The sequence below is a fragment of the Pseudocercospora fijiensis genome, assembly GCF_000340215.1.
Source record: "Pseudocercospora fijiensis CIRAD86 unplaced genomic scaffold MYCFIscaffold_9, whole genome shotgun sequence".
NCBI lineage: Eukaryota > Fungi > Ascomycota > Dothideomycetes > Mycosphaerellales > Mycosphaerellaceae > Pseudocercospora > Pseudocercospora fijiensis.
In genome coordinates, this window is record NW_006921540.1 from 198,061 (window position 1) to 217,594 (window position 19,534).

The 19,534-nt window shown below is 43.6% G+C and overlaps 4 protein-coding genes across 4 annotated transcripts in view; 3 read left to right on the forward strand and 1 right to left on the reverse strand.

The window, feature by feature from the left end:
• The window catches only part of MYCFIDRAFT_144098 (uncharacterized protein), a gene marked incomplete at both ends in the record, with an annotated part of 3,072 nt that extends 1,123 nt beyond the window's left edge, over nt 1–1,949 (forward strand). The window contains one exon of the mRNA XM_007932467.1: nt 11–1,949. Within this exon, the coding sequence (XP_007930658.1) occupies nt 11–1,949 (1,939 nt within the window). The remainder of the gene's footprint in view (nt 1–10) is intronic.
• Nucleotides 1,950–2,715: 766 nt separating this feature from the next.
• MYCFIDRAFT_36843 (uncharacterized protein) lies at nt 2,716–2,919 on the forward strand (the record flags this gene model as incomplete). The annotated part of the gene is made up of 1 exon (XM_007932314.1): nt 2,716–2,919. A coding segment is annotated over one exon (204 nt), but the record flags the coding sequence as incomplete, so codon positions are not given.
• Nucleotides 2,920–3,348: 429 nt separating this feature from the next.
• On the forward strand, nt 3,349–3,522 carry MYCFIDRAFT_7171 (uncharacterized protein; the record flags this gene model as incomplete). Its single annotated transcript, XM_007932280.1, has 1 exon — nt 3,349–3,522. A coding segment is annotated over one exon (174 nt), but the record flags the coding sequence as incomplete, so codon positions are not given.
• Nucleotides 3,523–7,208: 3,686 nt separating this feature from the next.
• On the reverse strand, nt 7,209–19,268 carry MYCFIDRAFT_178412 (uncharacterized protein; the record flags this gene model as incomplete). Its single annotated transcript, XM_007932468.1, has 7 exons — nt 7,209–7,219; nt 16,103–16,135; nt 16,162–16,277; nt 16,306–18,548; nt 18,614–18,710; nt 18,739–19,162; nt 19,220–19,268. 7 exons carry the CDS (start codon nt 19,266–19,268, stop codon nt 7,209–7,211), a joined length of 2,973 nt encoding a protein of 990 aa, XP_007930659.1.
• Between the last annotated feature and the right edge of the window lie 266 nt (nt 19,269–19,534).

Genomic DNA, 19,534 nt, shown 5'->3' on the forward strand with positions numbered 1-19,534 from the left:
GCTCAGTCAGTCTCGGGCAAGTTCCCCCCATCAAGCACCCTTTTTACTTCGATTCGCTGGAGTCACTTCCTACTTCCGCGACTTTTGATGAAGAGTCGTGCAAGCCTCTCGGGACTCGCTACGATGGCCAAATCGCTGTCGTTGGCAAAGAATTCCAGGACAAGATTGCCAATGTCAAGCAATTCTTGGTTGGCGCTGGCGCCATCGGTTGCGAGATGTTGAAGAACTGGGCCATGATCGGTCTTGCTACCGGTCCAAACGGCAAGATCAGTGTGACAGACATGGATCAGATCGAGAAGAGTAACTTGAACCGGCAGTTCTTGTTCCGCTCCAAGGACGTCGGCAAGCTCAAATCAGAATGCGCATCGCAGGCTGTGCAGGCGATGAACCCAGACCTTAACGGCCACATCAACATGCTGAAGGACCGCGTTGCACAAGACACAGAGCACATCTTCAATGAAGACTTCTGGGAAGCTCTTGACGGTGTGACTAATGCTTTGGACAATGTCGATGCTCGCACGTACGTCGACCGTCGTTGCGTATTCTTCCACAAGCCTCTACTCGACAGCGGTACTCTCGGTACGAAGGGCAACACCCAAGTTGTGCTCCCGCGCCAGACCGAATCCTACTCGAGCTCACAAGACCCTCCTGAGCAATCTTTCCCCATGTGCACGCTGCGTTCTTTCCCCAATCGCATTGAGCACACCATTGCTTGGGCAAAGGATCTCTTCCACTCCTACTTTGCCGGTCCGGCAGACATCGTCAACGCGTACATGACACAGAAGGATTATCTGGGCACGGCTCTCAAGCAGTCCGGCAATGAAAAGCAGACATTGGAGACTTTGCAAGAATACCTTGTAACTTCCAAGCCAGAAAGCTTCGACGACTGCATTGAGTGGGCGCGCACACAGTTTGAGAAGCAGTACAACAATGCTATCCAACAGCTCCTGTACAACTTTCCCAAGGACAGCAAGACCTCCTCAGGGCAGCCCTTTTGGTCTGGACCGAAGCGCGCTCCTGATGCGCTCAAATTCGACGCCAACAACCCCACTCACTACACATTCATCCTCGCCGCTGCCAACCTTCACGCCTTCAACTACCATATCAAGCCAAAGAACGATCGAAGCTACATGGTCAGCGTGCTCGAACGCATGATCGTGCCCGACTTCAAGCCGGATGCCAACGTCAAGATCCAGGCTGACGACAAGGAGCCTGATCCAAATGCCAACGCTCCAGCAGATGACAATGAAGAGCTTTCACAGATCGCCAGGTCGCTTCCACAACCAAAGACGCTTGGCGACTTCCGTCTCGAGCCAGTCGAGTTTGAGAAGGACGATGACACCAATTTCCACATCGATTTCATCACTGCAGCATCAAACCTCCGCGCGGAGAACTACAAGATCACGACTGCTGATCGTCACAAGACCAAGTTCATTGCTGGAAAGATCATCCCGGCCATCGCCACCACGACCGCTCTCGTGACAGGTCTTGTGGTCTTGGAGCTGTACAAGATCATCGACGGAAAGGAGGATATCGAGCAGTACAAGAATGGATTCGTCAACCTGGCTCTGCCATTCTTTGGCTTCTCGGAACCGATTGCTTCACCCAAGGGCAAGTACCAGGGACCTAATGGTGAAGTGACCATCGACAAGCTCTGGGACCGCTTCGAATCGAAGGACGTTACACTGAAGGAATTCATCGAGGACTTCAAAGCAAAGGGACTGACCATTAGCATGATCAGTTCTGGCGTCAGCTTGCTCTACGCCTCCTTCTATCCTCCCGCCAAGCTCAAGGACCGCCTTCCACTCAAGCTTTCCGAACTGGTCGAGACGATTTCTAGGAAGAAGATTCCCGAGCATCAGAAGAATGTCATCTTTGAGATTACGTGTGAGGATGAGACGGAGGAAGATGTCGAGGTTCCTTATGTCATGGTCAAGCTTGACAAGTAAGGACGGACGAATTCATTCGTTGGATGGATTATTGCAAAGGGCATACAGATTTGGAGATTTTGCACAGATTGATCGACTGTACTGTCGATGTCGGTCGTGTCGGATCGGATCAGATAAGGTTCATGCGATATGGCACTTAGAATAGATGGTAGCATGTGTATCATGTGCAAACAAAACAACGCTCCTTGAAGGAAATCTCGCCAACGACGCCCCGCCAGCTTCTTCCTCATGCTTAGTCGTTCTCCTTACTGCCTTTCCCAGGATTTGTGAGAAATTTGTTCGATGATAGGCAACAGAAAATATCGTCGTTCAAAGCTTCCGACGACGTTTGCGCGTTCGTCTCTTGATGCAGCCGGATTGTCTTGGCGCTTCTAACCTCCTCTCTGTCGCGTCGTACTCCGACTTTCACAATATCATCAACAACACACGGCATTTTCTGGCCCACGGTCGACCGGAATATTAAACAAAACACGGCACGGCGCGCGAGACCTTCGAGAGCAGTCCGGTCAGTGTCTTCGCTGGGTGACTGGTCCAGCGCGGGATATCCGGGTATTCAATGTCGCATATGGCACCCAGTGCAAAAGATCGCCGGCCACGCCAGAGACGGCACGGAGCATGCGTGGCGTGCAAGAAGCGCAAGGTCCGCTGCACTGGCGAAAGACCCGCGTGCACAGAATGTCGTAAATCTGCGATAGGCTGCGTGTACATGAAAATGAAAGATCTTACCGAAGCTGAAGCCGAGGCGCTGGCACGATCCATTGACAGAATGAAGTCCTATGGTCATGCTCGCCGTGGCCCTGGCCCTCCCATTCTCTGGACCGATGACAATGGCCAAATCCACGAAAGGCTGAGACAGGCGTGCGATCGGTGTCGAGCTAAGAAGACTCGATGCTCGGGCCATGTGCCGGAGTGCGCTGCATGTGTCGAGCGTGGATTTCCCTGTTTATATGCCAGTGACCAGCGAAGGCGTATAAGAACGAATGAGCTTGATACGAGTCCACGGAAAAGGCGAAGGACGGATTCACCAGAGGCCCCACGAGCCCTCACGACTGCGCACTACAATCTGCCTTACAACCCCACCTACAAACCACCATATACCCCTATCTCGCAGACCAAATCTCCAGACGCCGTGACCAGAAAAACTAGAGCCCCGCGAGGATCGACGTGCACCAATTGCAGGAGGAAGAAACGAGAATGCACCGGCGAGACTTTTCCATGCCAACCTTGCCATTCGCAAGGACTTGCTTGCGTCCCACAAACCGCTGGAGCCGATGTAGTGCGTCCACCACATACCCAGTATCGCACACAAGAGCCACCGCCGCCGCCAGCACCCCCTCAGCAAGACGACGACCCTTCAGACCAACTACAACGTGAGACGAAAGAAGCAGACCCCGGCCCTACCAAAGAACGACCCCACCCCTGCCATGAATGCGGCAAATGCTTCACCCGCCGCGAACATCTCCGCCGCCACGCAATCATCCACCTCGGCCAGAAACCCTTCGCCTGCACAGTCCGGGGCTGCACCCGAGCCTTCTACCGCTCCGATCAACTCCTCCGCCACTCCCGCACCCACTACCCACCACCCTCCTCCTCCTCCCCCCATCGCAACGAAATCCGGTCATGTTATAGTTGTGACCGCAATTTCCCCAACGCCACGGCTTTCTACGAACATTTTCCTTGCGTGGGGACGGCCACGGCCACGGCTACGGCTACGGATGAGATGAAGCGGTGTGGGGCTTGTGGGAGGGATGGGGTTGCGTTGCGGAGGCATTGGCCGTGTGATGAGCGGGCCAAGACGGATTTTGGGGATTTTGTCACGCAGTTGGAGGTTGCGGCTTGTGTTACGCCGTCGGATGGTGAGGGGAAGGGGGAGGCGGCGAGCCACTACTGCTACTTATGATGAAATTTTCATTGGCCTTTTGCCTGTTATATCACGTGAATCCTTCCACTTCCTTCTTGACAGTTTGTACCTCTCGTGGAAATTTTTTTTGGTGGACCTGTGTTTAAGACAGGGAATTATATAGTATCTCCTCGATCTAGAACGATAGGATCAAATCTATACGCTAGAAAGGAGTGCACATCGTGAATAGATCTCGTCTACCTTATATATAGCACACTCCTAGTAGTACGGCTCTATAGGACAAACAGACTAAGTACTTTCGTAAGAGGATCGAAGGATTTTAGTTTATTTAGTATATATACGAGTAAGCAAAAATCTATTAAATTAAATATTACTTATAATAGTTAGAGGCTAAGTAGTAAGAATATATACTAAACTTTAAACAGAACTAAAGAGAGTACTAAATTAATATAGCTACTATCTATATAAAATAAACTATAAAGAAAGAAAGAAGAGTATCTTAGAAGGAGAGCCCCTTCTTTAGTATCCTACCCTATAGGCGTCTAGCGCGTCCGACGTATAAGCGTAGGTATATATATCTTACTTACTTACTTCTTAGTAAACCTCTACTTTTAGGTCCTTTCCTATACGCCGAGCGCGAGCGCGTATATTCCGCTTATCTGCTATCTCGTAGCGACTTTGTTTTCTAGCTATCGTATATAGCGCGCGAGCGCGAACTCGTTTAATCGCTCTTAAGTAAATATATTTCTCCTAGCTCTTTCCTATCTTCCGGCTCCTTCCTACTACTTAGATCTATTCTACTACTCGGATCTATTCTACTACTCTATATATCTCGCTTACTATCGTTCGTATATTGTAAGAAGGGTTTTGTTAGCAGGTAGATAGGGTAGTAGTAAATTAGTATAGTATTCGATAAAGATCTAAGAGGAGAGGGAGGAAGGTAGGCAAGTTAGCCTAACGCTAAGCGCTAAGCCCTACCTAAGGCACTAAGACCCTAGCTTTACTCGAGCCTAGTTATATACCAATTACGTATAACCTCTTTAGTCCTAATATACGCTTCCCTTCTAAAGGCCGCGCCCTCGTAGCCGGTCTTTGTTCTAACCTCTATCGCTACTAACTTAGTAGGTCTAATAAGCTACTCGATCCGCGCTAAATTAAATACGTAACTACCGATTATATAACTATATTAAACCTCACCTCTAATATAACACAATATCTAACTCTAACTACGCTATCCTTGTATATAATAAAGTAATATATAACTATAAGAATTAAGGACTATCGACTAATTACAATACGAGCGCACCTTCCCTACTATAATAGGTAGGTATACGGGGTATTATAGCACTACCCCCGTTCTAAGTAATGTCGTACCGAGTTCTCTACGTCTACTCTTAAAAGACCTAGAAATGTCCGCTTCCGAGAGTTGTCCGCTTCCGAGGGTTGTCCGCTTCCGAGGGTTGTCCGCTTCTAAGGGATTGTTCTTATTATTACGAGGGATTGTTCTTATTATTACGAGGGCTATTATTTACTATCGTAGTTTTACTAGCCCTAATTAGTTAGGTTTAGTAGCCTTCAAGTGTTAATCTTATCTTATCTTTTCAAAAAATACGGTTCGTCCGGTTTCTATAAGTAAAGGCTATTATAAGTATAGTAGTCGAGGTTCGCCTCGCTTAAAGGGTCGGAAAGATCGAGGAGTAACTTATTATCCGCAAGATCGACCCCGGCTAACTTAGCTCTATAGTTTTGCCCTTAGTTAGTTATTCTATTAAGCCGCTTAATCCTTTAAGCCTTAATATTTTAACTTAGCCTTAAAGTTTTAATTAAACCTTTAATATAGCTATTAGATATAGCGATAATAGCAAGTAATATTAATAATAGCGGCGCTAGTCGTCTTAGCGCTAACTTTACCTCGCCTCTAATTTCTTTCTTTAACTAATAATAACTCGGCAATACCGTTACTAATATAGACGTGTCTTCCCTTCTTTAAGCAGCAATACGCACCCTGCAATACCGTTACTAATATAGCCGCGCCGGCCGCCGGCATACTACTAGCTCGTAGCGCGATACTATTATCTTCGATAGGATAAAGGAACAAGAGAGGCGCTAAGAGAAGAGTCTTATAGAGTGCGCTAGTAAAGAGGTAGATTCTATAAAAGAGCATGCGATTAGTTAATGCGCTATAGCGCGCTAGTTAGCACTCGGTGCGCGTTTATCGGTATGCGTTTACTATAGTAGTATAGTCTTATTGTCCTTTATTGCTAACAATTGCTTGCCTCTAATTAGTTAGCTAATAGCACCCCGGGGGTAGTATTGTTCCTAGGCGACATTATAGGCCCTTAGCCTTCTTCTTATTCTTTACACTAGTCTAATACTCGTCTAGCAACTTAGTTATATCCTTAAACGAGTCTTTAGCCTCCTACGAGTCCTATTTAGGTAAATAGCCTTGCTATCTTAGGAGGTACTCCTTCTTGCCTTGTCTAGTCCGGTGCTATAGGATACGTTCTATAGACTATAGCTCTTTACTATCCGCTAGTATATCTTCGTATTTAGTAGGGGCTTTATCCCCTTCGCGTAGGTAGTACGGCTTAAGGAGGGATATATAGAAGGTGTTATAGATAGTGTAATAAGGTAGAAGCTATAACTAATAGGCCTAGGTGCCCCTAGGTTCTCGGATACGGAAAGGGCTAATATACCTTAGTGCGAGTTTAGGCCTTGTTTTGCTATTAGGCGAGGGGTATTTACGGATACGGAGGTTCTTCGTACTAAGTATAACTAGGTCGCCTTGCTTAAAGGTTATTAGAAGGTAGTGTTTGTTATAGTAGGCCTTCTAATAGGCCTAGGCCTTTGCTAGTTTGTTAGCTATCTTAGCGTGAATTTCTCGTATCTTTTAAACCCTCTTAATAGCCGCTAATATCTTAGGTTGACCCGCTTCCCTTTCCTTACGCTCGGCCTCGAGCAATAGGGGGTCTTATAGTAGCGTAGGGTTGCTTCCTATTATAACGAAATAAGGTAATACCTTAGTAGATAAGTAGACACTATTATTGTATACGAATTCGGCTAGTTATAGGAGATTAACCTAGTTATCGGGGTTCTTATTAATATAGCTGCGTAGGTACTACTATAGGGTAGTATTCTATCTCTCTGTTTAACCGTTAGTCTATAGACAGAAGGCTATTAATAGCCGATGCTTTAGTCTTAGCTATAGGCATATTTCGCTCTAATAGTACGATATAAATGTCGAGCCCCTATCGGAGACTATCCCCTTAGGGGTTCCCTAATAGGTATAGAAGATATTAGTCTATAGCGCCTCTACTATATTAATAGCAGTCTAATCCTTACGCGCCGGGATGTATCGAGCGCCTTTAGTAAATCGATCTACTACAATAAGGATAGCATTATACACGTCCTTGCAAGTTGCTACCCCTACGCTTAGTAGGCGGAAGGCCTATAATAAAGTCTATTATAAGCTCTATAAATAGCTTGTAAGGGATTGGTAAAGAGGACAACTCGCTAAAATGCTAATACTTTAGTGCCTTAATACGTTAGTATACGGTATACGTATTAACGTATTCCTTTATATCCCGCTTACTATTTAGCTAGTAGTATATACGCGATAGTAGCTCGTGCGACCTCTCTATACTATAGTAACCGGCAAGCTTACTATTATAGTGTCGCTTAAGAAGTTCTTATCGGATCGAATGTTTAGTAAGGATATAGTATCTGCCCTTAAACTTTAAATAACCTTTATTATCGATCGACTAATTGTTACTCTTACTAGTTCGAGTCTTTCGCCTACTTACAAGCTTATCGATACGTTTAGTAGTAAAGGCGTCCCTTTGCTAAGTACGTAATAGCTTATCTATAAACGATTAACTATCCCTATTTATAAGGTTATTTAATAGCACCCTCGCTATTAAACGAGGTACGCATTATATATATCTAATAGTACTAGCAGCCAGATTAACTATAGTAGTACTATCGCTGTTACTATATATTACGATATCGACTAGGGAGTTATTATAACTTCTCCTATCTATATCCTTAGCCCTTACCTTAATACGTACTATTAATATAGCAAGAGCATTAATATACTTTAAGCCGTCGCGGAGTCCGGTAAGCCGCTTATCCTACGCTTGCTTATTAATAATACGGGCTATAGCGATCTTATACTATAGGGTTAGAAACAAAGAATTAATGTGTTAGGTTTCGCCGTCGTAATTAGGTCGCCTCGATAGGCTATTAGTAGGGTTGCTTACGCCTAGCCGATATAATATATTAAAATTAAACCTAGCGAGGTAGACGGCCTATCTAGCCTATCGACCTATAACCCTAGTAACCTTAGTAATGCTACGGAGGTTGTTATAGTCTATATAGACCTGTATTGTATATTAAGCCCTATCGAGGTAGTACCTCTAATACTAAAAGGCCTCGACAATAGCTAGTAGCTCTTACTCGTAGGTCTCGTAGCGACGCTTAGTATTAATTATCTTCCTCGAGAAGAAGGCAATCGGGTGCTAATAATAGTCCTTATCCGATTATTGTAATATAATAGCTAATACAGCAAACTATAAGGCGTTAGTCTTAATACAGATCTGCCTGTTTAGTACGAAATAGTGCAATAAGGGGACTTTAGTAAAGCGCTGCTTTAAACCGTTAAAAGCGGCTTACACTTTGTTAGTCTATTTGAACTCTCTAGATAGATTAGCCTTAGTCTTAGTAAGCTTAGTTAATAGCATTATATGCCTCGAATAGCCCTTAATAAACCGGCGGTAGAAGTTAGTAAAACCGAGGAATAATTAAAGCTCTTTAATAGACGTAGGAACAGGCCATTTAGTAATCGTTTTAATCTAATTAGGATTAGCCTTAACACCCTCGGTTAATACGAGGAAGCTAAGGAAGGACACCTCCTTAGTAGCAAAGGTGCATTTAGAAGGCTTGCAATATAGGCTATAGGCCTATAGGCGGTCGAGTACCTTATATACTATAGCCTAGTACTTTGCAATGTTAGGTAAATAGGTATAAACTAGGATATCGTCTAGGTAAACTATATAGAGGTAGTCTAATAGGCCTAATAGGGCCCGATTAATATAGGACTAGAATATTGTAGGGGCGTTAGCTAGCCTAAATAGTATAACTAAGTACTCGAAATAGCTATAACGAGTACGAAAGGCTGTCTTCTACTTATCGCCCTTACGAATGCAGATACGGTAATAGGCGTCCTTAATATCTAATATAGTATAGTAGTAGGTACTAGAAAGGCGATCGAGGGTCTTATTAATAAGCGGGAGTAGATAGCGGTCCTTAATAGTAACGGTATTAAGCCCGCGATAATCGATATATAGGCGCAGGCCGCTATCCTTCTTTAGTACAAACAGGATAGGTGCACCGGTAGGGCTGTTACTATACCGAATACGCCTATTAGCTAGGTTTTCCTCTAGATACTTACGTAATATAGCAAGCTCGCGCTTACTAAGGTTATAGAGTAGTCTAAAAGGAACCTCTTTGCCCTCTATAATGTTAATCTTATAATCTGTCTCCTTAAATATAGGCAATGTCGATGCTAGGTAGTATTTAAATACGTTAATATAGGTTTCTCGAATAGGCTCTAGTATACGAGCGAGCTAGTTAGGGTCTATACTATTAGGAGGCACAGGTTTATCGTTATTACTACTAAGTAGGTCGGTAGTCGGATTAGCTAAGGCAGAGGCCGGTATTAGGTTGCTAATAAATAGGACCCTAATATCGTTAGGGCACTCGCTAATATTAATGTGTTTAATGTCCTCTTTCCGAGCGATTCTAAATCGCTACTTCTAAATGCCTAAGTCTATAGCTATAGCGTAGTACTTAAGAATAGGGTTGCTAATAACAATAGTAGCTCCCCTATATAGGTTGTCTATATCTACTACGTAGGCGGGGAAGTTTAGTAGGCGCTTATTGCCGAGGTCGTCTCTTAGGGCTATATAAACATAGTAGGCTCTATAGGTTAAGTGCCGAGCGTTATTAAACCAAGTAAGGGTTAGTAGGTTAGTCCTAGGCAATTGTCGAAGGTCTAATTGCTTAGCTAGGCGATAGCTAATAAGGGCGCTAACTGAATTTCCTAGGTCTAGCGTAACCTTAGTTTTATAATTGTTGCTATATATATCCCCTACGAGATAGGTACGTATAATAGCTAGTATAATGTCGATAGTCTTACGCCGTATAAGGCTAACAGTTAGTACGGCGCTTACTCTTTTTTCGACTAATTAGAAGGACCGATAGGGGTAGCGTTAGCGGCTAAAAGGTGCTTTCGGTGTTTAGTAGTAGTACGGTCGATTCGGGCCTAGTCCTTAGGTTTATCGCATTAGCCTAGGAGATAGCTAGTACTATTATAGTTGAAGCACTTTAACCCGGTTAGGGGATTGCTATAGCCGCTATCGCTGCTATTATTAGTTAAGCGATTAGTATTATAGGGATACGAGCCCCTTCTACGGCCCCTATTACGGCCTCCTCTATATAGCCGTCGGCTACGGCCCCTTCTACGGTCGTTGTTACTATTCCTATTGTTAGCATTATTGTCTTAGTAGGAACCTTAATTCCCTCCGCGGCTACGGTTGCTACGGTTGCTAGCAGGTCGGATCCTTAATTCTAGTCGTTACTAGAGCTAGACAGCTCGTTTAGCTGTTTCTACCTCGACTATAAATTAAATGCGTATTAGGTTGGCCTATTTAAACATACGGCGGCGGTCCAATTTAAGGACTAATTCCTATCGCAATTTAGGGCGTATTTCGGAGATCTATATAGAATTAGTTTTAGCCGGAAGGTCGTCCTCGAGGGTCTTTAAACAGGCTTCAAATAAGCGAGCCGATTAATTAGTCTTTTATTTAGCTCGAAGGTACTAGTCCTAAGCGTATTGTTGCCTTAGTATAGGGTTTCTAAGGGTGTCTAGCATAATAGTCTTATAGGTTTTCTACTAAACAGCGGTCTAATCGTTAAGGGAGTCGAAATGGTTATCCTATGTGCGCTTTAGGTCGCTATTAATATACTATATAGCGTAGACAACTAGTAAATAGTCGTCTAGAAGAGCCCTCGGCGCATTTCGTTAGTTAAGCTTACAATCGCGTATATAATTATTATATTGCTTGCGACTAGAGCCGTTAAATACGGTACAGTCCTTATTACCTTAAGCTTAGCATCCTTCTTTTAGATAGGGACGGGTAGTAAGGAAGGCCCTACTATCGGCTTAGTATTAGTTGTTAGGGCTTCCTATAGGCGGCGAATCTCGAGGAGATTATCCTTTAGCTATTGTTCCTAACGCAAGGCAGTAAGCCTGTTCTAAGTAGCTTCTTAAAGTCTCGCTACTAGCTAGGGACTAAAGGCTAGTTAGCTATATCGACGGTTAATAATGTTGTTAAGAATGTCGTCGACAGGCAATTCTAGGTCGTTACCTAGAATTATAGGTTCTTTAGTAGGCTCTTCGGCAGGCTCTTTAGTAGGAGGCACTTTAGCAGGTGCTTTAGTAGGCACTTCGGTAGGTACTGTGCTACTAGCGTTGTCGTTACTAGCGCTGCTAGCGGTAGCACGGTTGTTGTTACTTCGTAATAAGCCGGCTATTATAAGGGGTAACACTAATAATGTATTATAGGCCCCTAAGATACGGATATAGCGGAATTAGTAGATATCGGCTTAGTGCGATTAACTTAGTGTAATAGGCCGTATAGAAGACCTTACTTAATAATTAGTACGGTTATTCTAATAGAATAGTACGTATAGATCCCGCCTCGGGCGCAATATAGTTAGATTAACGGTTTTCGTAGCTATACCGCTAAAAGCTTAAAATAAGGACTATCTAGCTGCTGCCCTTAAAGGGTGGATCGAATACTATATAAGAAGGGTTATGTTAGCAGGTAGATAGGGTAGTAGTAGGTACAAGTAGTATTCGATAAGAAGCTAGGAGGAGAGGGAGGAAGGTAGGCAAGTTAGCCTATTACTAAGCGCTAAGCCCTGCCTAAGGCATTAAGACCCTAGCTTTACTCGAGCCCGGTTATATACCAATTACGTATAACCTCTTTAGTCCTAATAAGTATCTCCTCGATCCGATCCGGAACGATAGGATTAACTTAAAATCTATAGGCTACAAAGGAGTGCATATCGTAAATAAATCTATATTTAAAGAATAACTACAATCTCGTCTACCTTATCCCCTTAACAAAGTCCGTAGTTAAGTCCGTCGAATACCTACCCTAGTAGTCCCCTTATTAGATTCTACTTTCTATACTAAATCTAGTATAGCTCTATATAAACCTATATCGCCCCTCGAATAGCGAATCTATCTAATTAGGTCTCGGATTTAGCCGTAGTAGAGCTTAGGGTTAAGAAGCTAATATCTTTATAAGTTGTCCTTTAGTAAAGATTTTATAGTAAACCTTAGTAAGTAAAGGTCTATAAGAAGGTATAATAGAAGTACTAAGTACGCTATTAAGATAGATATATAGACTATAGACTAGAGATTAAGACTTTCTAATAACTAATTCGCTATTAACTAAGTCTTGCCTATTTTATATATACCGTCGACTAAGGCGCTATAAGCTTACTAAAGAGACACTTTAAGTACTTTAAGTTATCGAGCCGCCGAGTCTACTTAAGAGATAGTTTAATATTAGTCCGCTTACTACGAAGGTAAAGCTTCTTATAGAGATAGTAAGAGACTTAAAGGTAGACGTAAACCTCTTATAGAAAGAGGTTAAGAAGTCGCCTATAGTAGCTACTAGCTCTACCGACTTAGAAGAAAGCTCTCGAAGTAAGGCAACGGTTATTATTAAGAGATCGGAGTTTAAGGCGCTTTTAGTATAAGGTTGCTTATCTTCGCGAGACGATTACTATACTTATAAAGTAATAGTATACCTTAAATAGTATCTCTAAGAATAATATAGAAGTAATAGCAACTATTATTAATCGTTAGCGACGCTCGAAGGGACTAGGAAGGGTTATTAGGTTATAGTCTTAAGCTCTCGAAGAAGGACTATAGATTAGTAGCCTCGTTATACTATATTATATAGTATAAAGAATATAGCGCGATAGAGCTATAATAGTCGTAAGCTATTATAGTCTAGTATTCTTATATATGTCCGAGAGGCTAGTATTTAAGACCCTAGGCGGTCCTTACGTACTTATAGAGATAATAACGTTATATTAGTAGAATAGACTTCCGCGTATAGATAGCGTTACTACTACGAGCGAGGCGCCTTACTTCTTCCGCCGTAGGAAGACTATCGCTCTTCCTAATTTAATATCGCTTAGATTGCCTTCTACTACTATTATAGCTATAACCTACGACAAATTAGCCTTAGGTTCGAGGTAGTAGCGGAGTTAGAGTACGCTATACCCTTACGGCCGCTTCTATAGCTAGTTTCTTATTAATCTCTTACTAACCGAGTTATACTATTTGCTATGCTGGTACTATATAGAAGTCGCGTTAGTAAGTAAACTATTAGTCTTTAGTCTACTTCTTATTACCTCGTAGAAGGATAAAGGCGTAATAACTATAGCGTTAGATAGGAAATAGAATAAGGGGTACTAACCCTTCTGTAATTTGTGCTGGATCGAGTAGTGATAGTATAACTAGTTATAAATGTTAACGCTACCTATATAGTCGTTATATAGGGCGGTAACCTTTAGAAGTAATATCTCTTACTTACCGTCGGTATTCTAATATAGCCGTACGTACTTATTAATATAGGCGTTATTTCTAGCTTAAAGGCAGGTATAAAGCTAGAGTATTCTCTCGAAGAGTTAATAGCCTATTATAAGGAATTAGACGAGGTTCCTATCCTACTAGATTACCGCCGGTATACTATAAACTGCCTTATAAAGTATTATATTATAGGGAAACTAGGTAGTCTTACGATTAAGACCTAGGTATATAGATTTCTATTTTATACTATCCTTCTTTAAATCCCCTAGTTTCTCGAAAGCTTTGCCTCGCTACGGCTACGAGAGTAAGCTAGATCGTATTTTTCTAGTTACTATAATACTAAGATATCGTAGGATTGTAAATAATAGTACGTTATTAAACAGATTATCTATAAGAATATAGGAAAAGTAGTATAGGAAGGGAAGTTATAAGATTAGTCGAAGGACCGCCTACTAAAGCGAGCTTAGCTTAGCGCTTAGCGAGACGGTAGGCAATACAATTAAACTTTCGGTTAGTTTAGATAAGCGGTCCGCGCGGGCCGCGCTTATATAACTTTCCTTTCTAATATTCTAAACTAAATATAATCTAGTATTCTTACTATATCTAATACTACTAGGACTACGGTTCTTACGCTTACGGCGCTTTTTATTACTCTCCTTTATACTTCTCTCGCTCCTTATTCTCGGCGTTTATAAGAACCTCTAGAGTTACTACTAGGTACTTCGCGACCCTCGAAGTAATAGAATCTAAATCTTCGACCTTCTATTTATATACCTTCTAAGGGCTCGAGAATAAGAAGGAGTATAGGTACCTATCTTTGTATAAAATAGGTATAGGATATAATATCCGATTAGTATTAGCTTACCTTATATAAAAATAACGTATCTAGATTTACTAGTAAAACGGATTATACTCTCGTTAATAGATATATTAGTACTAGGTACGACTAACTCGTAGAATTTGCTACGTAATATATTAGTAAGCGGCAATATCTAGGTCTAGGTAGGTAGGCCTCTTCTACTTAACGAGAGCGCGTTATTTCGGGACTATAAAGCCGCCTTAATCTATTTAAAGCGCGACTCGCTTATATAACTAATAATAGAATATTACGGCTAGTATCTATCGTCCCTCTAGTAGTTACTCTTATTAGCTATTTTAATTACTAATATATAGATAATAATACCTATAAAGATCCGTATTACTAGCTTATCTACCGGCTTCTATAGATAGCTAGAAACTACGATCTTATCGCCTTTCTTAAAGTCTAGCTTATTACTAGTATACTCGTTAGTATACTTAACTAGTCGGTCTATAACCTTATTAGTCTAGAAGAGTATAAAGAAGCGATATTAGACGTTATCTAGTAACTATAGGTCGCTATATAGGTCTATAGGCAAATTAACCTACCGCTAGTAAGAGATACTAGTTAGTAGCTCGTAGCGACCTTCTATTCTATCTTCTTCTATTAGATAGTATAATCCGCCTACCCTACTATCTATACCTATACCTTCGACGTCCTTATTTCCTTCTACGACTACTAAACCCTTATAATCTACGCCGCTTAGTATAGACTCTCTAGCCTTCTCGAAAATCGGCTCCCTTTCTTTAGTTAGCTTAGCTAATTAGTATTTAACTCGTCGTCGTCTATTAAACTAGCGAAAGTATCTAGCTAATTATTATTAGTATCGTTGTTATAACTCTCTTCTTTAAAGGTATAGAAGCTAGCGATTACTATAAATTATATACTTCTTAGCAATATAGAGTTTAGAAATATAAAGTTAATTAAGTTATATAGGTAGGCTAATAGCGGCGATAATAGCTAAGCGCTCGAATATAACCGAGTCTAATTAAAGCCTATTTATTTCTCTATAGAGCGGCTTCTATATAGATACTATAGGGATTTTTTCCTATTTTACCGATAAACGCTAATAGCTAACGAGTTATTATAGGGGATATATAGTATACTCCTAGTAGTATAGCTCTATAGAACAAACAAACTAAATACTTTCGTAATAGGATAGAAGAATTCTAGTCTATCTATATATATATATAAGTAAGTAAAAATAAAAATCTATCGAATTAAAAATTCTTAAGTAGTAAGTACTAATAACCTATAAGTAATATCTTTCTAAGTATATTAGAAGTATTTATATATAAAACCGTTAATTAGGGATTATAAATATTTCCCTATAACCGACTATCTCTACTAGTCCCTTTCTCTTTCTATTTATATATATATATATATATATATATATATACCTTTAGCTAATTTTATACCTTTTATTAAAGACTCCTTTAAGCTACGAGACGACTATAATAATAAGGCGAATAGTAGAAAATTATAGGATTATATAGTAGAAGGGAAGAAGTTACTAGAAAGAGTCTAAGAGAAAGGTCGGAACTTTAAGCTTCCTTTTAGATATTTACGACGACTAGTAAAATCGATAGATAGATAGATAGAGTAGGTCTAATATAATAGGGATAGATTAGCTATATACCGTATATTTTAATTTAATAAATAAGGAAACTACTTATAATACTAGCAAGTTTCGGGTCCGGTACCTTCTTTAAATACACAAGCGGGCGGTTTAATAAAGACTTCCTATAGGTAGGGCCTACTCATTTCCATTACGATTGAAGGCAGATACGAGACTGACAACATGACCAAAAACAAAAACTTCTTTCTTGATTGATTTCGTAGAGGGGGTGGGTTATCACAACCAAACTTCCTCTCTCTCTATTCATACACACAACCCCCATCCCATCCCATGCCATCTTCATCGTCATCATCATACTCTGTCGATCTCTATAATCTATCCCACCACTCCTTCCTCTCCGTAACACCCTGACCCAACTGCACATCCTGCTGCTGCTGCTGCTGAGATTGTACCTGCTGTAGCACACTACTCCGTCTCTTCTCCTGCAAACTCCGTCGATACTCCGCGCGCTCCAACGCCAAACGCTCATGCGCCCGTTCCGACTCCAAAACTCTCCGATCACTCGCCCCACCCCCAGATCTCGCACGCCGATGCACAGTCGGGACGCGAACGACCGGGACCGAAGCATTCGAAGGCCGGGGCGAAGAAGAAGAATTCGTCTTCGCGGAAAAAGAAAGACTCATGCTCCAACGCTTGATCGAACCGAGGAGCCCCGTTTGCGAAGACTCGAATTCTGGCTGATGAGTGGTGGTGGTGGTGGCAGATGAATATGATGCAGGGAACGCACTACTCCGTCGTCTCCGCTCGTCCCTCCCCCGCAAAGAAAAAAACCCCCCATACCGCCAAAACCGAAAACTGCCCCAGAACGTCCCGTCACTTCCCGGAATATGTCTCCAAGGCTTCTCGCGCCAACAGAAAATACTCACATCCGCGAAACCCATGATGCTTTGGCAGAAGACACTGATGACGCTGATGGCGTAGATGGGGTGTTGGGCGAAATGATTGCTGTAGTTGAGAGCGTGCGCGACGAAAGGGATGATCCAGAGGATGAGGTAGATGGTTGGGTAGATGAAGAGCAGACGGAGTTGGCGTTGGATAGCTCTGCGGCGTTGGTGGAGGGCGGTGGTTGCGGGGTTTTCTTCGTGCACGAGGGATTTGGAGATTATTGGGTTGTTGCGGGTTGTGGAGGAGGGTTTGTGTTCGGTGATTGTGTCGAGGGGGGCTGGGGAGGAGTTTTCGGCTGAGGGGCGGTTGGTGGAGTCTAGAGGGGGAGGAGGGGCGAAGTCTTCGGCGCCTATGCCGGGTTCGATTTGTTTGCTGCCACGACGGGAGGATGGGAGGCTTTTGCTGGTGGGTGAGAGTGGTCCGGGTGTGATCTGGTCTGCGGAGTCGGGGGCGTTTGCGAAGGGGGAGGACCAAGTCGGGACTGAGGATCTTCTTCCTTCGTTGAATCGAGCGGCTTTGAGAATCCCATGCAAGGATGGTTTGCTGTTTGCTGTGCTGTCATCATCATCATCAGGAGCTACATCGTCGTCGCCAGGCGGCTGCTTCTCTGCAAAGGCGCCATCCGAGATTGACGAAAGGTCGCGGCGCATTGCCACCGTCCCAGCAGTATTAACGGCATTCAATGCTGATGTGTCCATGTTCGGAATGCCGACACTCGAACTCTGATCATTCTCCTGCCCAAACACCCTAAACTCAAATCCCACATGCCGATATATGCGGATTGCTACACCCATGACGAAGATCCAAATGAGATATCTCGGGATCCACGACAGAGCCAGACGATACCAGATGGGGCGAACAGGCAACGAGCAGAATCCACCCTGGGAAATAAATGCCGGTCCCGAGTTGACAAACGCCAAAGCGCTCATCATGTTGGGTACAACGAACCAGCCGGCAATGACAAAGTGCCGTATCCGATAGAGCCCATCGTGACCCAGAAAAGAGCGAGCAGGCGGAAAGATTTGAAGCGACATGTGTAAGCTCATCAGGAAGATGGCACAATCGCACGCTTCCAAGCCCACCTGCAAGAAATAGCCGCTCGCCTGACAGAAGCTCGACTGTGTGTAGATATGCCCTCTGGCAAGAGTCGTGCTGGAAAAAATCAAGAACCAAGCCGACTTCCAGAAATCGCCGATGAGTAAGAGAAGCACCAGATCGCGGCGGAAATTGCGGCGCATCATGCAAAACCAGTAGAGAGCACATAACGCCGCGATGATGCTGATGCTTGAGAATGTGGAAGCGATGATCTGGAGCTGAAATTGCTGTGTTCTCGCGAGGATGGCGGAGGCGTTGAAGTCGGGGTTGTAGCCGAGAGACTCGCGAGTCTGCAATGGCACATCGTAGAGTCCCGCCATCGCTGCCGTGTGTGCGGAAGAAGGGGATGAGATGGTACTTGTTGGTGCTAAAGCCATGGCATCGTGCCAGACTTGACCCATGCCTCTCATGTTGCCGGTCGAATGCCCCAAAGGCAGCAGAGGCATTGTCGTCGGAGCCCAGTGCACATCTGAAGCTGGAAGCCGCAGAAAGAATTGTTGTGGGTGGGCCGCTGGTGCTGTCGAGATGCACCAGCTGCCTTCTGTGCCTATGAAGACATGCCGACAGCGAGCGAGATAATGGAGGGCCTAGATTCGCGGCTGTCGCCCAGGTATCAGGGACGTGTGTAGTTCATTCAGTCGCAAGCGGAAACGCAAGTCGCTGGGGTGAAGACGACAGAAAATTGAGATATGCAAGTTTGCGTTCCAGAGGTCGAATGCGGAGTTACGCAGCTCTCAATCGGCAGTTTTCTTTCTTCCCGCGGCCCAGGCCCAAGACAGTGATTTTAGACTCTTGAGTGGTTCGGAATGCTCCCAAGCTACCGCTCCTTTCGTAGTCAGTCTTTCAGGTTGCGTGGGAGGGATGAAGTTTTCGCGATCACCGCTTTCGTCGTGAGATGGTGGTGGTGGTGGTGGTGGTGGTGATGGTGGTGGGCGGAAGGGCAAGGGATGTATCCAGGCGAACAGCTTGCATTCCTCGTGCATGGAAAGAAACCCGCGTGAGTGGAGGGTGTCCAGCCATGCCAACGGTATCGTCCCGAACAGTGCGGATGCAGCAGCTGAAGAAGGGTCGGGGGATGCCTTTTTGAGCACTCCGGCTCGCCTAAAGCTGAAGATCACTACGGCTTCTAGGCCGAGAAGGATTGTGGGTGGTGGAAGAGAGCAAGATCGACAGCCACGGGCTTGAAATAGGTGTCTGTATACTGGCACCTCGCTAAATCTCGCTTAACTCGCTTCGTAGAGGACCCGTAATTAATGACGTTTGTGTGGGCCCGCCAAGACCCACGATTTTGTATGTGTTCGGGGCATAATTTTAGGAATTATCGAAACAACTAATACCTTATCGCCTCTACTATTATCGCGCTAATAGAAGAACCGGCGCCTAGAAGCTATAATAGCTTTAAGGCTATTCGAGAGAGGCTGTTTCTTACTAAGAAGGACGTTGCTATGCCGTACGACGATTTCCTTATCGCTATAAAGCTAATATCTAATATATATAGTCGCAATAAGGTTACTAAGGTAAAGCCTAATCGTACTAGCGGTAGATACCTATCGAAGGCATATTATCGTTATAT